The sequence below is a fragment of the Ailuropoda melanoleuca genome, chromosome 2 (assembly GCF_002007445.2).
Source record: "Ailuropoda melanoleuca isolate Jingjing chromosome 2, ASM200744v2, whole genome shotgun sequence".
Classification (NCBI taxonomy): Eukaryota; Metazoa; Chordata; class Mammalia; order Carnivora; family Ursidae; genus Ailuropoda; species Ailuropoda melanoleuca.
The window spans coordinates 28,862,576-28,880,219 of record NC_048219.1 but is presented as its reverse complement, the minus strand read 5'-3'; the positions used below and the strand labels follow the sequence as shown (position 1 = coordinate 28,880,219).

Sequence of the window (17,644 nt, the reverse complement as noted above, 5' to 3'; positions counted from 1 at the left end):
ATGGAATATTACTCAGCTATCAGAAAGAACGAGTTCTCAACATTTGCTGCAACATGGACGCCACTGGAGGAAATAATGCTAAGTGAAATAAGTCAAGCAGAGAAAGAACTATCATATGATTTCTCTCATCTATGGAACATAAGAACTAGGAAGATCGGTAGGGGAAGAAAGGGATAAAGAAAAGGGGGGGTAATCAGAAGGGGGAATGAAGCATGAGAGACTATGGACTCTGAGAAACAAATTGAGGGCTTCAGAGGGGAGGGGGATGGGGGAATGGGATAGGCTGGTGATTGGTAGTAAGGAGGGCACATATTGCGTGGTGCACTGGGTGGTATACGCAACTAATGAAACGTCAAACTTTACGTCAAAAACCAGGGATGTACTGTATGATGACTAACATAATATAATAAAAAAACATTAAAAAAAAGAAAGAAAAAATAGATGAGAGGGACAAATAGAAAATGAATAGTAAGATGGTAGACTTAAACCCAGGCATATCAATAATTATATTAAATGCCAATGGGCTAAACACTTCAATTAAATGATAGAAACTGACAGAAATTGTCAGACTGGGTAAAAATACAACACACAGGTATATGCTGTCTGCAAGAGATGTACTTTAAATATAAAGTCACAAACAGGTTGAAAATAAAAAGATGAAAAAGATGTATAAACACTAAACATAAGACAGTGGCTGTGGCTATATTCCTATCAGACAAAGTAGAATGTAAGATAAGGAGAATTACCAGAGGTAAAGGGGATGTTTTATAATGTTTGAGCATTCTTTCATCAAGAAGAAATAATAATCCTAAATGTATACTGACCGCATAATCTTCCATATACATAAAGTAAAAACTGACAGATGAACGAGAGAAATAAACAAACCAATAATCATAGTTGGAGATTTTAACACCTTTCTTTCAGTAATGATAAAGCAGCCAAAGAATCTAAAGATACAGATAGTAAAAGACATTTTAAAGATAGGATGATCTGCACAACACTGTCAGTCACCTTGACTGAACTGACATTTATAAAACATTATAATCAACAATGGCACATGGAAGAAGTATACACTAAACATTCACTGAAATGTGCTGGACCATAAAGTCAATAAATTTCAAAAAATTGCAACTTTAGGGAATATGTATTCAAAAAAAATGGTACATGTGAAATGATGGATGTGTTAATTAATGTGATTATGATCATGATTTCACAACATATATGTAAATAAATCATCATGTTGTTTACTTTAAACTTGCACGGGTGTTGTATGTTGATTATATTGCACTAAAGCTGGAGAAAAAAGAATTTGTTCTCTGACCACTATGTAATTAAATTACAAGTAAATTTTAAAAAGACACCTGGAAAAACATCTCTGAAACTTAGAAATTAAACATGGCACTTCTAAATAACCCATCGGTCAAATATACAAGGTATATTAGAAAAAATTCCTAACCAAATGATAATGAAAGCACAATATATCCACATTTGTGGATGCAGCTAAAGTGATGCTTCCAGGGAAATTTTTTTTAGCATAAATACTTTATCTTAAAATTAATTTTTAAAAACCAGTAATTAAATTTCCACTGTAGGAAGCTAGATAAAGAAAGCAAATTATACCCAAAGAAAGTAGAAGAAAATAAATAAAAGAGCAGAAATCAATAAAATAGAAAATAGACAATTAGAAAAAATTAACAAAACTGAAATTGATTATCTGAAAGGATTATTAAAAGTTATAAACCTGCAGGAAGATTGACCAAGAAAGAGTAGAGAAAATATAAATCACCAGTACCAGCAATGAAAGAAGCAATATCACTAGTTTCTAAAAGATTAATAAGTCACTATCGAGGACAGATTTAGGATATCAAACCATTATGTTGTATACCTGAAACTAATATGTTATATGTCAATTATACCTCGATTTTAAAATGTTTTTAATTTAAAAAGAGAACAAATTTAGGCTAATAAATTTGACAATTTAAGTAGACAGATTTCTTAAAAACCCCTACCTATAAAAATGACAAAAGACGAAATAGAAAATTTGAATAGCCATGTATCTATTGTATAAATTAAATTTTATCAAATATTTAGAGGAAAAAATAATATAAATCTTTCAAAGACAGAGCAGGAGACATTTCTCAAATTGTTTTTTATGAGAACAGTGTGGCCCTGATACCAAAACCTGACAAAGACATTACAAGGAAAGGGGAAGGGAAGGGGAAAGGGGAGGGGAGGGGAGGGGAGGGAAGGAGGAAGGGAAGGGAAGGGAAGGGAAGGAAAAAATAATGGAAATAAGAAAGGAAAGTTAAAGACCAATATCCTTTATGAACATAGACACAAAAATCCTTATAAATTGAATCCAGCAAATGGAATTAATCCTGGGAAAGCAAGGTTGGCATATTTATCATGTTATCACAGGAATACAAGGTTGAGTGTAATTCACCACATTGCCAGAACAAGGGAAAAAAATCATATGATCATCCCAATAGATGAAGAAAAAGCATTTGACAAAATTCAACATTCATTCATGATAACAATTCTTAGCAAACAAGGAAGAGAAGGGAACATCCTCAATCTGATAAAGGCATTTACTAAACATGTTCAGCTTAGTGGTGAAATAATAAATGCTTTTCTCCTGATATTGGAAACGGAGCAAGGATGTTTGCTCTCACTGTTCCTATTCAGCATTGTTTTGGAGGTTTTAGCCCATCAATAAGGCCAAAAAAAGACATAAAAGGCATAAGGATTAGAAAGAGTGAAATTGGGGTGCCTGGGTGGCTCAGTAGATTAAGCTTCTGCCTTCGGCTCAGGTCATGATCCCGAGTTCCTGGGATCCAGCCCCACATCAGGCTCCCTGCTCAGTGGGGAGGTTGCTTTTCCCTCTGCCTGCCACTCCCCCTGCTTGTGGTCTCTCCCTCTCTCTGTCAAATAAATTTTTTAAAAAAGAGTAAAATTGTCTTTGTTCACAGATTATATTAATGTTTCATAGGACTCTACAAAAAACAAGGAATCTATTAAAAATCCTCCTAGATCTAATAAGCAAATTTAGCAAGGTCAATATGCAAAAATCAGTTGTATTACTGTATAATAGCAGGAAATAGTTGGAAATTAAAGTTTAAAAAAATTCCATTTCTAATAGCAGTCAAAACATAAAAGAATTAAGAATAAATTTAACAAGATATGCAAGGCCTTTACAGTGAAAACTATAAAATGTTGCGGAGAAAAATTAAATAACTAAGTAGATGAAAAGATATGCTACATTCATGATTGGAAAACTCAATATTGTTAAGGTGGCAATTTCTCCCTAAAATAACCTGTTGATTCAGTACAGTGTTCATCAAAATCTCAATTGACTTTTATGTAAAACACAAGTTGATTCTGAAATATATATGGAAATGCAAAGGCCTAGTCTAGTCAAAGTAATCTGGAAAAGAAGAAAGTTTGAACACCTACATTATCTGATTTCAAGACTTAAGAATAACTTACAGTAATCAAAATAGTGTGGTATTTTCGTAAAGGTAGATATATATACCAATGGAACAGAATAGAAAGCTGAGAAATAGACCCACATATACAAGGTCAGTTAATTTTCAACAGAAGGCTAAGGATATAGAAACAGATCAATGGAAAAAAATGAAGGGGACAGATCTACCCATATATAGTCCATTAATTTTAGGCAAAGACACCAAGGCAGTTCAATAAGAAAAGGCAAATCTTTTAATAAATGGTGCTAGAACACCTGAATAAACATACTGATAAAAATGAGCCTCCACCCCTACCTCATACCAAACCCAAAAGTTAATTCAGGATGGATCATAGATCTCCACTCAGAGCTGAAATTACTAAGCTTCAAGAAGAAAACATCAGAAAGTATATTTGTAACAGTGACGTAGGCAAAGATTTCTTAGATATAAAAATCATTAAGCATAAAAGAAACAAATCATAAAACTGGACTTCACCAAAAATAAAACTTCTCTCATTGAAAAACACAAGAAAATGGAAAGACAAACTACAAACTGGGAGAAAATATTCACAATACATATATCTCACAAAGGACTCCTACGAAAATATATAGGAAAGTACAGTTGACCCTTGAACAACATGGGTTTGAACCGCATGGGATTTTTTTCAATAAATACGCTTTCAGAGGTGTAAATATTTTCTCTTCCTTCAGATTTTCTTAACATTTTCTTTATTCTAGCTTACTTTATTGTAAGAATACTGTGTAAAATACATATATAAATATGTATTAATTGTGTTGTCAGTAAAGCTTCTGATATTTGTATATAAATATATATATATATATATATATATACATATGTATATGAAAAAAGTGCTTAGCATCATTTGTTATCAGGGAAATGCAAATTAATATCATTGTAGGATACCATTTTATATCCACTAGAATGCCTAAAATTAAAAAGGCTGACAAAGGCAAGTGTTGGAAAGGCTGTGGAGCAACTAGAACTCTCTTACATTGCTGGTAGGAATGTAAAATAGTACAATCACTTTGAGAATCTGGCACCTTCTTGTAAAGTTAAACAAATCTCTGCCCTATGACCCAGCAATTCTACTCCTAATAATTGCCCAAGAGAAATGAAAATATGTCCCCAAAACACTTGTAGAAGAATGTTCATAACAACCTATTCATAATACTAAAAAGCTGGAAGCATCCAAATATCCAACAAAATAATCAAACGAAAGAATGAATAACCAAATTATGGCATAGTCTATGATCACAGAAATCAGAGCAATAGTTGCCTAAGGGAGGTAAGAATTGTCTAGAAGGAAAGCGAAGAAAAGTTTCTGGAGCAATGGAAATGTTACATATCTTGATTGGGGGTACTGGTTGCCCTAGCATATTGGTTATATAAGTTATATACATTTGTCAAAACTCATTGAATTATATATTTAAAATAACTTTCACTGTAGGTAAAATTTTACCTCCAAAAAAGAAAGAAAGAGATTATATAGTTAAAATAGAAATGATTATTTCTGTGGACAGTACCATATATATTACATATATATTTAATTATATATACGACATAAAATTGAATGCATTTTTTTTCAATACACATCTGTGCATCTACTATGGGTCAGCCATGGTGATAGTTGCTGGGTTATAAAGATAATTAAGAGAAGGTGGTTGGACTCAGAAAACTCAGCATCTAGCAGGAGTCATAAAAGCAGAAGAGGTAAGTACCAATGCAAAAATGGATGCTGAGTGCAAAGGAGGCCTGAGGAAGTGATTCTGACTTGTTGGGGTTGAGGGATGGGACCAAAGAGTGAATAAACTCCTAATGGGAGAAAGACTTTGGGGTCAAGAGAACCTCATGAACTAAGTAAGACACAGAAACATGAGCCTGCATGACATGTTTGCAGAATCTTAATTGGCCCAATGTGACTGCAATAACGGGAGAGGATACCATGACGGGAGACACTTTAATAATGGGACCAGATTGTACAGGGTCGTAAAATGCCATTCTACACCGGCAGATTTATAGGCAATAAGGGGCCACTGAAAGCTTTTAGACAAGAGTGACATCAATTCCGTTTCTATGTTTTTAAAAAATGTATCTGCTAGTAGTAAAGAAGAATTATTAAAGTTGGGGAGAGATTAGAGGCAGAAGGAAGAGATAGAAGGGGATTTTAAGAATCCAGGGTCGTTTATTTAAAATACTTATCCACTCGAATTTTGTGATTAAATATTTTTATTTGGCTCTTCATTTTTCTCTTTCTTTAAAATTAACAATAGGAATCCAGAAACATTTTGGACCACAACAGGAATGTTTCCCCAAGAGTTCATTATTTGTTTTCACAAACACGTAAGGATTGAAAGGCTTGTAATCCAAAGTTACTTTGGTAAGCAAATCATATATTAATATTCATCATCTTTTAATTTTCCCATAGGCAGAGAACACATATGTAATCTTTGGCAAAACACTAACTTTTTTTGTAGCATGGAATCCAGTTTTATGACTGGGGTGGGAGAGTGGGGAGTATTGGTTAACTGCCTTGAGCACAGTTAACGTCTCTAAAATTGCAAATTTGAAACCCTTCCAAAGTGCATAATAATTTCCATGCAATTTACCCTGTGAAAATCTTTGGCAAAAAACCCTACTATGGACATAAGAAGCCATCTTGCCAGAACACTAGGCTCTTCAACATCTTTATTCCAGATTCATTTGGCTTGGGATTCTCTATCAAATTCTTTCTGAAAATCTGATAACCTTGAATATTTGCATTGGATAATTTTTATTCTTCTATTAATAATGGCATTTTCTGAGGGATTTAGGAGGAGTCTCTCCCATTGGAACATCATTCTAATCCTGTCTTGTGTTTATTTAAGGATAAAGTATTTCAGACAAAATCATGGCAGGAAAGAATACATCCCAGATGGTTCAAATGAAAAGACTTTATTGATGGGATTACTTACAAAATTATGGTCTAGGTAAGGGAACAAACCAGGGATGGTGAGAACACCCTGAAACTGGCCACAGCAATAAGCCATTACCACCCCTGGGATAAGGGACGGAAATTGTGTTACCAGAGCCCCGTGAGAGCTGGAGTCTGTGGCAAAGGGCCTACCTGGCAGCAGATGTAATCATGAAGGGACCCAACCACTGTCAAAGACAGCGCATGGAAGCAGGAAGGGAGTGGGGAAAAAATAACCTGATCTCACTTCACCACTGCCCTCCAATTTCCTCCCAGTGGCTCTCATTGGCCAAATCCGACCAGTAGCCAGTGCTGCAATCCACAGGGGTCCTACCCCCCTCACCCCCCTGCTGGGGTACAGAACAGAGAAGAGAATAATGGCTCTGGGGTAGCAGGATCTGGGTTAAGGGTAACAAAGAAAAAACAATGCAGAAGGAAGATGCCTGCATCCTGGTTAAGTCTCTCTTTCGTCATTAATTGTAGAGGCTCTGGAGTCAGACACACCTAAAGTTTGTATTCCACCTCTGGCCCTTACTGGCTCTATATCATTGAACACTTTGCCTGACTTCTCTAAGCCTGTTTCCTCATCAGTAAAGTGGATTAGTAATACTTTTTCTTAGAAGATTATAGAAGATTATAGTCAAGAGTGAACGAGTAAATATGCCTGACTCACAGTAGTTTCTCCATAAAGGTTTATGACCAAGAGCACTAACAGTATAATTATTATTACTATTACCAGTACACAAAAAACTCTGGATGATACCAAATTCAAAAAGACTCTACTAATTTTGTATTGTGTGCTTTGCAAACATTTATAAGATTACAGTGACACAAGACTGCATTTTACCTTGGGGCCCTATGGAAAAACAGAATATGTAAATGATTTTCAGAACATGTGTTTCTGATCCCAGTACTTTGTGCAGTCCCACCAGTGCTTGACCCTTTCAGACAGAGAAAAAAAGGAATACAGGGACAGCAACATAAAATCAGGTAGGTAATTAACACTTTCTTTTGTTTACTTACAATGTCAGTGAGGACCTTGAGGATTGAAAAGAGCACATCTAAAGAGCCAGTTGATTTTGAGCCATGGATTGAAAGAGGTATGTGCTTTTTTACCAGCATTGTTCTGGGCATGAGGGAGTAGAGAATTGTCCTTTGATTCTGTATCTCCAGTTGAGCTGCATTTTGGTGAAAAAAGATGACTCTTGTGACTTATGAAGAGCCTAGAAAAACCCAGGTTTGAATACAGGACTGCTTCTTCACTTACTGATTATGTAACTGTTAGCATGTTAGTACTTAATTTTTCTGAGTTTCAGAATCCTTATCTGAAAAATAGGACAGTAACCTACCATTTAAGGTTTTTGTGACCATAGTATCTACCTTACTATATATGGTAGACAATAAATGTTAGTTTCTTGTCTTTCCTTCCTTCCTAATGGTACTATTTAAATATCATCAGCAGAATTGCCTCCAATTAAACACAACATGTTGCCTTCGTGTGTCTATTTCCTTTCCTTCCCAAAATACCATGAAAATCATAGTAAAGGAGTAAAAGGAGGCATAAACCTACAAGGACAAAAACTAAAAACAAACAAAAAACAGGAGACCAAAGAGGATGTGAGAGGTTAATCTATATTATGGGAGAGAGAACACAGATGGAAGAGAAGTAGCTAATGTAGCTAAATGGGGTAGGTTATAACCTAAGTGCCCTCCAAGGAGAATATCAATGTAAAGCAAGCCAGTTTGCCCAGAAAACCCCAGAAAGGTCTAGAATTTGAAGGCAGAGGTACCATGGAACATGCAAGTGAGACATGGACCAGAAAACAAGAGTGATTAGTTGAACATCTATATACAGAGTGTTTGACCCTAGGGTAAGTTCTCCTGTCCCACAAAGCTAGATGACTCCTTCCTCCCAGAAACCACCTGCAGGGGATAATGAGGAACACTGAATGTTGAGGCTCAAAACTCAGGGAGACCAGACATAGTAGAGAAGGTAAGTGAGATGTGGAGTTGAAAACAGGGTGTTTAAATGGAAGCCTGCATATTGAATGGCGAGAACTCCTCGGTGCTCTACTATTTATGACAGCACTCAAGAATAGAGCCCTGGCCAGGAGACTAAATATTTTTGGAGAAACCGAATGGCTCCAGAAAAAAAGATATATGGATACTGACAAAGGCTAGCTCATTCCTGGTCACTCTATTGAAGTCCTAGTCAGTGAGCCTGGTTCATGCACACAGTTTTCAAATGATTTATTTATAAGTAACAAAAGATAGCCAAAGATCACCAGACATTTGATGAAGGCCTCAAACCCTGAATATAATAAAGCCTTTAGCTCTAATTCCAGTATGTAGGAAACAAAGGATAGAGGAATAAATGTAATGAAACCATGAAGAGGCAAGATGACAAAATGTGGGACATTCTACAGAAAAACTGACCTGGCCTCTTCAATAAGTCAGTGACATGGGAAAAAACGTGTGTGGGGGAGAGAAAGCAGTTCAAGATTAAAGGAGACTTAATTCTGATGTGAATAAACCAACTATAAAAAGACGTTTTGGGGACAATTGGGAAATCTGAATGTGGACTGGGTATTATATGATATTAAAGTATTTTTAATGTTAGTATGGTAATAGTATTATGGTTATGTAAGAAAATATCCTTATTATTGAGAAATGGATAATCAAATATTTGGAGGTGAAAAGTCATGTTGTCTTAGATTTTCTTTTAAATACTTTAGCAAGGGATGCCTAGGTGGCTCAGTTGGTTAAGCGTCTGCCTTCAGCTCAGGTCATGATCTCAGGGTTCTGGGATCTAGCCCCACGTCGGGCTCCCTGCTTAACAAGGAATCTGCTTCTCTCTCCCCCTCTGCCCCTCTGCCCTGCTCATGCTCACTCTCTGTCTCTCTCAAATAAATAAATAAAATCTTTAAAAAAATAAAATACTTTAGCAAAAAAATCCATAAATCAGTGAAAGTATAGTGAAATGTTAGTAATTATAAAATCAAGATGATGGGTATATACAGGAATTATATTGTGTCTTCTTTGATGTAAGTGAGATTTTCTAATTTTTTATAATTAAAAAACTAAGCAATGAAACAAGAGGTTATTATTAACTCCTGGTAGAGGAGGAGTTGTGTAAGAAAGAAAATGGGATCATAATCAGTACTTATCTCAGCATTAATAACATTTACATAGGCGATATGTAATCCAATTTCAAAATTGAGAGGATGGCAGGAGGGAAATGTTGTAGGAAGAGGAAGAAGATATTGATGTAGGAGACCTAAATTTTCTTCTACCATAATATAAAGTCTGTAAAACATTGATAAATCAAGAAAAGGAATATAAGCATGTTACAATTCTAAGGAAAAAAAGCTGAAGGAGTTGAAAACATTTGCCTCTCAGGAGCAGGACTGGAAGAGAAAGAAAGGGTCAAGCAGGGGATTGCTATTCATTACCTCAGAGAGAGGTTAGGAAACAAAGTCATGCACCATCTTACTTCCCAGAGACTACCCTTTTTGTAGTTTGTGCCTTTAAAAATTATGTGCACTAACTATTCTGATGCAAATAAAATTAATTTCTAAATAATGTCAGTATTTATTATTATATCAATCAAATATTTCATGTTTCCAGAAGAACGTTTGATATGATTAACTCGTGACCAACTAAGTTAATCTGCTTTTGTTTTTTGTTTTTTAGTTAATCTGTTTTAAAATTATATAAGTAAAGGTTTTCTAAATTTGGATACCAAAAAAGATCAATTCACAGACAGCATAATTCAACATCACAGTAAAAATTCAGCGTGAGAAACTGAGCTGTAGTCATTACCCATGAGAGTGGCAATAAGATGGCTCCTGTCAGGCCTCTAATAAGTGGGAGTGGCTTGATCCTTAAAAGGGATGTTCACATTTTATCAATTCCTTACTTTATATTCCCTTACTCTGATTTACATTTCCTTTAGTTTATACTCGCTAGAGATGTTTTAGAGCCCACAGTTTATCTTTCATGCCTTTTATATCAAATGTTCCTATTTTGATATTGAATTTTAACCCCCAAACCCTGGTATGTTTGATCTAACTATAGTTTACCAGACATTGTGTTTTGCTGAACATAAATTTTAGTAGCTATCCTCATGTATTTTGAACCCTGACTCATTTCTGTTAAATTTGTGTTTTAGATCTAGTCCACACAGAGGGGCAGCTTCAAAATGAAGAAATTATGGTAAGTTGATAATACTTTGTAGAGATAAACATTATCGTTAGCCAGCACAATGTATTTACATTTTAAATCTATCTCCTTAGTCATAAAGTTAATAAATTCCCTTGTTCTATACCTGATCAACCAATAGAGAAGGTTGTTCTCAACAATATTATACTCTAAATAAAGCATGCATAAACTAGGCTTTTATCTGCCATAGAACAACAGGATATTCAACAAGGATAAAACAATTCACTTATTTGTTTCTATTTTGTTCATTTTGAAGTATTTACTTGCTTTGCTTTCTTTCATTTGATTCTGTAGGCCTTTTAGAATAGGAATCAAAAAAGGTTGAGATGCCAAAATTGGATGTTAATTTAAGCATGAAAGGACAAGGGAGATTCACATAAGGGGAACTGGAGCATAGGATCAGCAACAAATAAGCCAAAGAGAGATGAGGTGGAAAGAGAACCAGCATTTTTCGACAACATTCCATTGGGCTTTGCTTGTCAAGTGGAATGAATGCCCGTTGATGAGGAAGCTGCTGCCTCATCAGGAGTTTCTCTGTTCCTGCTCGTTTATCAGGCCCTGGTTTTAGACAAACACAAAAAAGTGAAACAACTGAATATGTGGGCTTTTTTTTTTTTTTTTTTAGGTGGTAGTGTTTGTTTAATTAAGGTTTCTCTAAATGAGGCTGAAAGAGGAACCTAGTCCATTAAGTTTCCTTCTTCACAACTTACTGGGTGCTGCTATGAAATCCGTGCTTCAAAAGATTCTGTAGGAAGTTTTTGAATGCTGTTAATTATCTTCTCCACCACCCAAATGTGCCCAACGACTGGAGAGGCCAGTGGGGGCCAGAAAAATGATTAATTAGACTGAATTTTATCTGCCGGTTTTTCTCCATCTTTACTAATGGGTTATGATTAGTAAGCCTCTGCTAAGTATTTTGTTTCAGGACTCACTGTGAATCAAGGAGCATTGCAACATTATAGAACATTTGGAAAGTAGTAAGGGGGAGTGGGCAGCTGGAAGTCACCCATTTTCGTATCCTGCCACAACAGCTTTTATTACACTTATTTTCTTCTAGTTGTCAATGTGCGTCACATAGTTTTAATAGTAAAAATGAAGAATTTTGTATCTTTTTAAACAATTTTATATTACAAGTTTCATAATTGTAATTTCAAAATGAATGTATGAAAATAAGCAAATGTTCACTAATTTCATTTTTCCTCCCTCTGTCATTGTAAGTAATCCTACAGGGGACATCTTATGCATGTTCTCACTACCATGATCTTCACCTTTTAAATTATTCTCTAAGATTAAATTTCAAGGATTGAAATTACTGGATCCATTAGTGTAGACTTATTTATAGCTGCTTTTATATATTGCCATATTGCTTTCCAGAGAAATTATATAAATGTAAAAATATAAAATGTTTCAGGGTGGTATAGTCAGAGGAATCATCAAACAAAGGAAGTCTCCTAACATGAAAAATACTTTAGAAAGACACTTCAAAAACATGAATCAGAAATGTAAAGTGGTGATTTTTAGTTCCACCTGCTATTTTTCACCAAACCAATGCTGGTATTCGCCTGATGATACAGAAGAGCAGCGGTACTGTGATATGCAGCTGGCTTCTCCTCTGAATATTTTATATATTATTACATATTTAGGATATCATTTTTGCATCAAACTCTTTCTTCTGCTAACTGCTATTTAACAGTTAACTAGAATTGCTAAAAGCTTCCATATTGATTTTTCCTTTGCAGACACGAGATGGCCACGCCACTTACTTGAGATTCATTATTGTATCAGCCTTTGATCATTTTGCATCTGTGCATAGTGTTTCTGCAGAGGGACTAGCAGTCTCACATCTTTCTTAGTAATTATAACAAAATGCTCTTGCACGATTTTTTTAACAATATATTTATTTAAACATGAAGTTGTCATTGATATGCTTTATTAAAAGGATTTGTATCAATCTGTTTTAGTTTTTATTTTCTCTTCATTTTGTGCAAAGGAATTTGGTTCATTAGTCAGGAGTGATGGCCACCATGTAGGCTATAAGAAAGCTCTCACTTCAATATACAACTTAATGAAGGAAATGACTATATATGAAAACTTCACTGATAATACATTGTGTCCTCACAGCATCTCACAGAGTGCCTGTCAGATCTCAGTGCATGAATTTTTTTAGGTTCAGTGCATTAATTTTTTAATTCATTGATTGGACTGATGAAAAGAGCTAAGTGAGCAATATAGACAGTAAATGTATGAGTTCAGAAAAGAGAAAGTACTTATGGAAAGGTTTCATGGAGGCCATGGGACTTGAGCTGGGCCTTGTACAAATAATTTTACTTTTTTTTCTTTTAATTTTATTTTTGCTCTGATTTGAAAATCTCAAAGAAGAATTAGGAAAAACATAATCTGACTTCCCACAGACAATCATTATTGATATTAGTTGATTTTTTGTATATGCTGGGGAGGTATGGAACAGGATAGGACAGATTAGAGGGAGATAGAACTTCTCTGAATATGCTTTATTATATAGCTTGACTTTTGAAAACATAAGTAACTAATGTAGCCAAAAATTAAAACAGAAAAGAAAGTCCAGAATATTGAAAACAAACAGAAATGTACGAACCTAACTTTATCACAAGTTGATAAAATAAACACAAAAGAAACAGTGACATTAGAACATAGTATTTTGTGTATGTCATTCATTTTAGTTTCCTAAGGCTGCCATAATAATGTACTACAAACTTGATGGCTTACAGTAACAGAAATTTATCGTCTCATAGTTTTAGAGGCTAGAAGTCACAAATCAAGGTATTGACCGGTTTTGTTCCTACTGGAGGTTCTGAAGGAGAATCTGTTCCATGCCTCTCTCTTAGTTTCTGGCATTCCTTGGCATTCCTTGGCTTGTGGCACCGTAGCTCCAATTTCTGCCTCTATCATCATATGGCATTCTCTCTGTGTGTCTTCACATCATCTTCCCTCTGTGTGTACCTGTTTCTGTGTATCTTCTCCTCTTCTTTTAAGGACATCAGTCGTATTGAATTAGGGCCCACCCTATTCCAGTATGACCTCATCATAACTAATTACATCTGTAACAGTCATATTTTCAAGTAAGGTCCCATTCACAGGTACCAGGGATTAAGACTTCAACATGTCTTTTCGGAGACATAGTTCAACCCATACCATAATCTTAGTGAAATATGTTTGTGATAGTTAATTTTATGTGTTTCATAGACCGGTCACAATGCCCAGATGTTTGTTCAAACATTCTGAATGTTTATATGTGGGGTATTTTTGGGATGAGATTAACATTTAAATCGGTGGACTTTGAGTAAAGCAGATTGCCCTCCATCCTATGAGTTGAAGACCTTGATAGACCAAAGATTGGCCTTTCCTGGACAAGAAGGAATTCTACCAGTAGACGGCGCTCAGACTTGTGCAACAACAGCTCTTCAGCCTGTCAGCCAACTCTACAGATTTTGGACTTGCCAGACTTCATAATCATAGGAGCAATTTCTTAAACTCAATCTCTCTCACTCTTGCCTGTCTCTCATGGTCTTCGCATATGCATATATATGGTGGGAGGCAGGGGGCAGTGGCTGTTGCTGCTATAATCCGCTACAGTTATTACTCTGTGCCCCTGATGTGATGTGATATGAAACACAGGCCAACCTCTGAAGTTCTTTTGCCAAAATTACTGAGCCTGAATTGAATCAAGTTCTAGAGCTAACTTCTCTTTTTTGGGAAATACTGGGGATGGAAAAGCAAGTAAAATGACACCACAGGGCAGCAAACAGACTAGTAGCCATTTTGTAGCTCACCGAAATGCCCAGATCTGTGCCTTTCCTGCACGTGGTGAGACAGACCTCCTGGCCTTTTCGTTTGGGTAGGGCCGTGTGACCAGTTGTGGGCAATGAGATGAGGGGAAAGTGGCAGCGAGGCCTGCATGAGACACTTCAAAGCTCTTTTCTTTCTCTGTCGCGACGGCCAGCATGATGTTCTGCAAAGTAACTGCTTCACCTGTCTGGGTCTGGAAGTGAGCCTGGCGATAGCAGGGAGCAGACGTCTCAAGGTGAGTTGGACATACAGAAGGAAAAATAAAACTTCATTGTTTTAAGCCAATGAAATTCGGACTATAACATGGCCTATCCCGACTGATTCACAGACAAATCTAGAATGTGGCTTATCCTACAGAACAAGTGACCTGGTTTCTTCAATAAGTCAGTGGCATGAAAAATGGTATTTAATTAAGGAAGGGGTCCACTCTAGATTCAAAAAGACATAAGAGCCCCCAAAACCACATGCCATGTGTGGATGTTATTTGGCTGCTGATTTGAGCAAAACAAGCATATTTGGGGGAATATACTTATGGATTGGGTGTTACTGTTCATTTTGCTAGCTGTGTTACTGGCATTAAGCTTAGGTAAGAAAATGCTCATATTTTTTCAGACATGTATATCAAAGTATAAAGGGGTAAAATGCCCTGATAGCTGGGATTTGCTTTAAAATTCTTAAGCATATTTTTTGAGGGAAAAAGTGTTAGTTGAAACAAGTATGGCAGTAAAGGATTAAATCTGGGTGGTGGATATATGGGACCTCACTGCATGCACCTCTCTGTGTATGCTTGACATTCTTCGTAATAGAAAAATAAAAATCAATAATGCTGCTGAGGGCATCTTTGTGCAAAAATCTTTGCCTGCATCTCAGATGATTTCCTTAGAGGAGATTCCCAGAAGGGAATTAGTCAAAGTTAGGCACAGTTTTAAGGTTCTTAATACTTCCTGGTAAACCACTTACCAAGATTTGTTGCATAGGTTTACTCTCAGAAAGGTAGGTTTTGGATAAATGGAGGACAGTAATGTATTTGAAGAGCAATGTTGGTGTGATCGAAGATAAGAGGAGTACTCTGTCCTCAAACACGTCTGGGGAGTGATGAATATTTAAGTCTGACTAGGGCAAAGACTAAGACTAAAACCATACATTACAGCCAGATCACAGAGAGCTTTTAATGCTTTCAAATATTTTCCCTTAACACTGGAGCCGTTTAAGGCTTTTGAGAAGGAAGGTGACTTGGAGCAATTGTGTTCATGTTCAATAAAATGAAATGCTAAGGATTTTCTTTTGGCCAACTTCCTAAACTGAAATGTCAGTGATTCTTTGTGTAAGAAACAGTGTTAAGGCTCGCACTTGCTGGAAGGGATCTCCAGGGGTTGCCTGATTGATCTCTTTGGCACAGGCCTAGTAAATTATCTCTAAGTCTTTTTTCTCTGTGTCTGTCTTCTGTGGATGCAGAGAACAAGTTATCAGTGTAGTGCTTGTAATACCATGTTATGATCCTTAAAAACAGCATTCTTTAGCCTTCGTTTTCCTGGACTTTAAAGAGTCACTTCACCTTATAAAAACCTCTCCACATTTCAGGCAATAGGTATAATAAAATGTGGCTTTATCTTTTTTCTTTTTTCTTCACTGCTAAACCCCATCATCTTTTTAAAGTCTCATTTGTCCCCAGTTGGCTTCCTCGATCCCCTTCATCCCTCATCTGGATTTATCTCCACCTAACCACTGACTCCTGACTCCCAGCGTGCTGTGTGCTCTGGGAGACCTTTGAGTTTGCCTCCTCTGCCCGGAGGGCTTTTTCCTTAGGTATCTGTACAGCTAGCTTCCTCACGAACTTCAGATCCTTACACAGAATCTCCTCAGTGAGGCCTTCCCTGGCCCCGGGTATCTAAAATACAACGTCTCATCACCCTTGCTGGTCCCCACCCACCCACACCATTGCAACATAAACACATTCAGTCTTCCTTCCCCACGCGCTGTCTGTCTCCTTTGTTCTGGGACTAGCCACCCTAGGTCCTGTGCTTCAGGGCATCTGGTACCTTACTCCTCTTTTCTCACTACCACTAAAATTCAACTGAGCTTTTTTCCCTTTAATCATATCCCAAGCCTGCTGTGAAAGATGGGGGCAGTGCAGTCTCCTTTCAAGTGTGAATATCTTGGGTAGGGGCTCAAATGATTGAATCGCCCTCAGCAACCACAACCTGCTTATGGCCCTGCTTATTGCTAACACATATTTTTTTTCTTCTTTATCATGTATATCGTGTTTATTGTCTCTTTCCCTCACTAAAATGTAAATTCCACAAGGGCAGGGAATATTTGTTGCTTTTGCTTGACTGTATCCTCAGGCCTTAGAACAGTGACTGGCACATAGTAGATTTTCAGTTAAAATGTGTTGACTTTATCTCTTTATACTATAACATCCTTAAGGAGTTTTTAATAAAGCTAGCTAATAAAATATACACTTTTGGATCACTTACTGTGGGCCAGTGCCTACCACAGTGCCTTGTATCAAGTTTTTACTTTTTTGTTTCTTTATTATTATTTTTTAAAGATTTTATTTATTTGATAGAGAAAGCACAAATGGGGGTGGTAGGGGCAGAGAGAGAGAGAAGCAGACTCCCCGCTGAGCAGGGAGCCCAACACTAGGCTCGATTCCAGGACCCGGATCATGACCTGAGCCGAAGGCAGATGCTTAACTGACTGAGCCAACCAGGCACCCCAATTTTTTACTTTTTTAAAAAGTAAATATCTAATGACATTTTAACCATGTGCTCAAACAGGGCAAAGAAATATTGCACAAATGAAAATTCTTGTATCTCTCACTCATTTATACAGACTTTTTAAAAAGCATTGCTGTTATGACTCCTGTCTCAGGAATGTCCCTCTATGAGGGGCATCCTTTGGGGACTTCACTTTCTAGGTGATGCTCCAATAGCCCTTTGTAGCTGATAGCGAACCTTCTAAAAAATTACATGTGGCAGTGTGCAAAGTTTTAAACACACACATAGCTTTTGACACAAATTGCATTTCTAGGAATATATTCTAATAATCAGATAAATGACAAATGCAGAAAGATTGATAGCAATGCTATTTACAGGACAGGAAACTGGAAACAACTATGCATCCATACACTAGAAAGCATATATACAGGGGCGCCTGGTGG

At 36.4% G+C, this 17,644-nt stretch overlaps 1 protein-coding gene across 4 annotated transcripts in view; it reads left to right on the top strand.

The window, feature by feature from the left end:
• Nucleotides 1-17,644, top strand: part of HSPB11 (heat shock protein family B (small) member 11) — a 47,102-nt gene that overhangs the window by 19,145 nt on the left and 10,313 nt on the right. For 2 of the 4 annotated variants that reach the window (XM_019795851.2, XM_034652978.1), the window contains 4 exons: nt 5,756-5,862; nt 7,467-7,535; nt 10,607-10,650; nt 14,636-14,716. In XM_019795851.2, coding sequence (XP_019651410.1) covers nt 5,756-5,862; nt 7,467-7,535; nt 10,607-10,650; nt 14,636-14,716 — 301 coding nt within the window. The other 2 variants (XM_002915744.4, XM_019795852.2) reach the window with 2 other exon arrangements.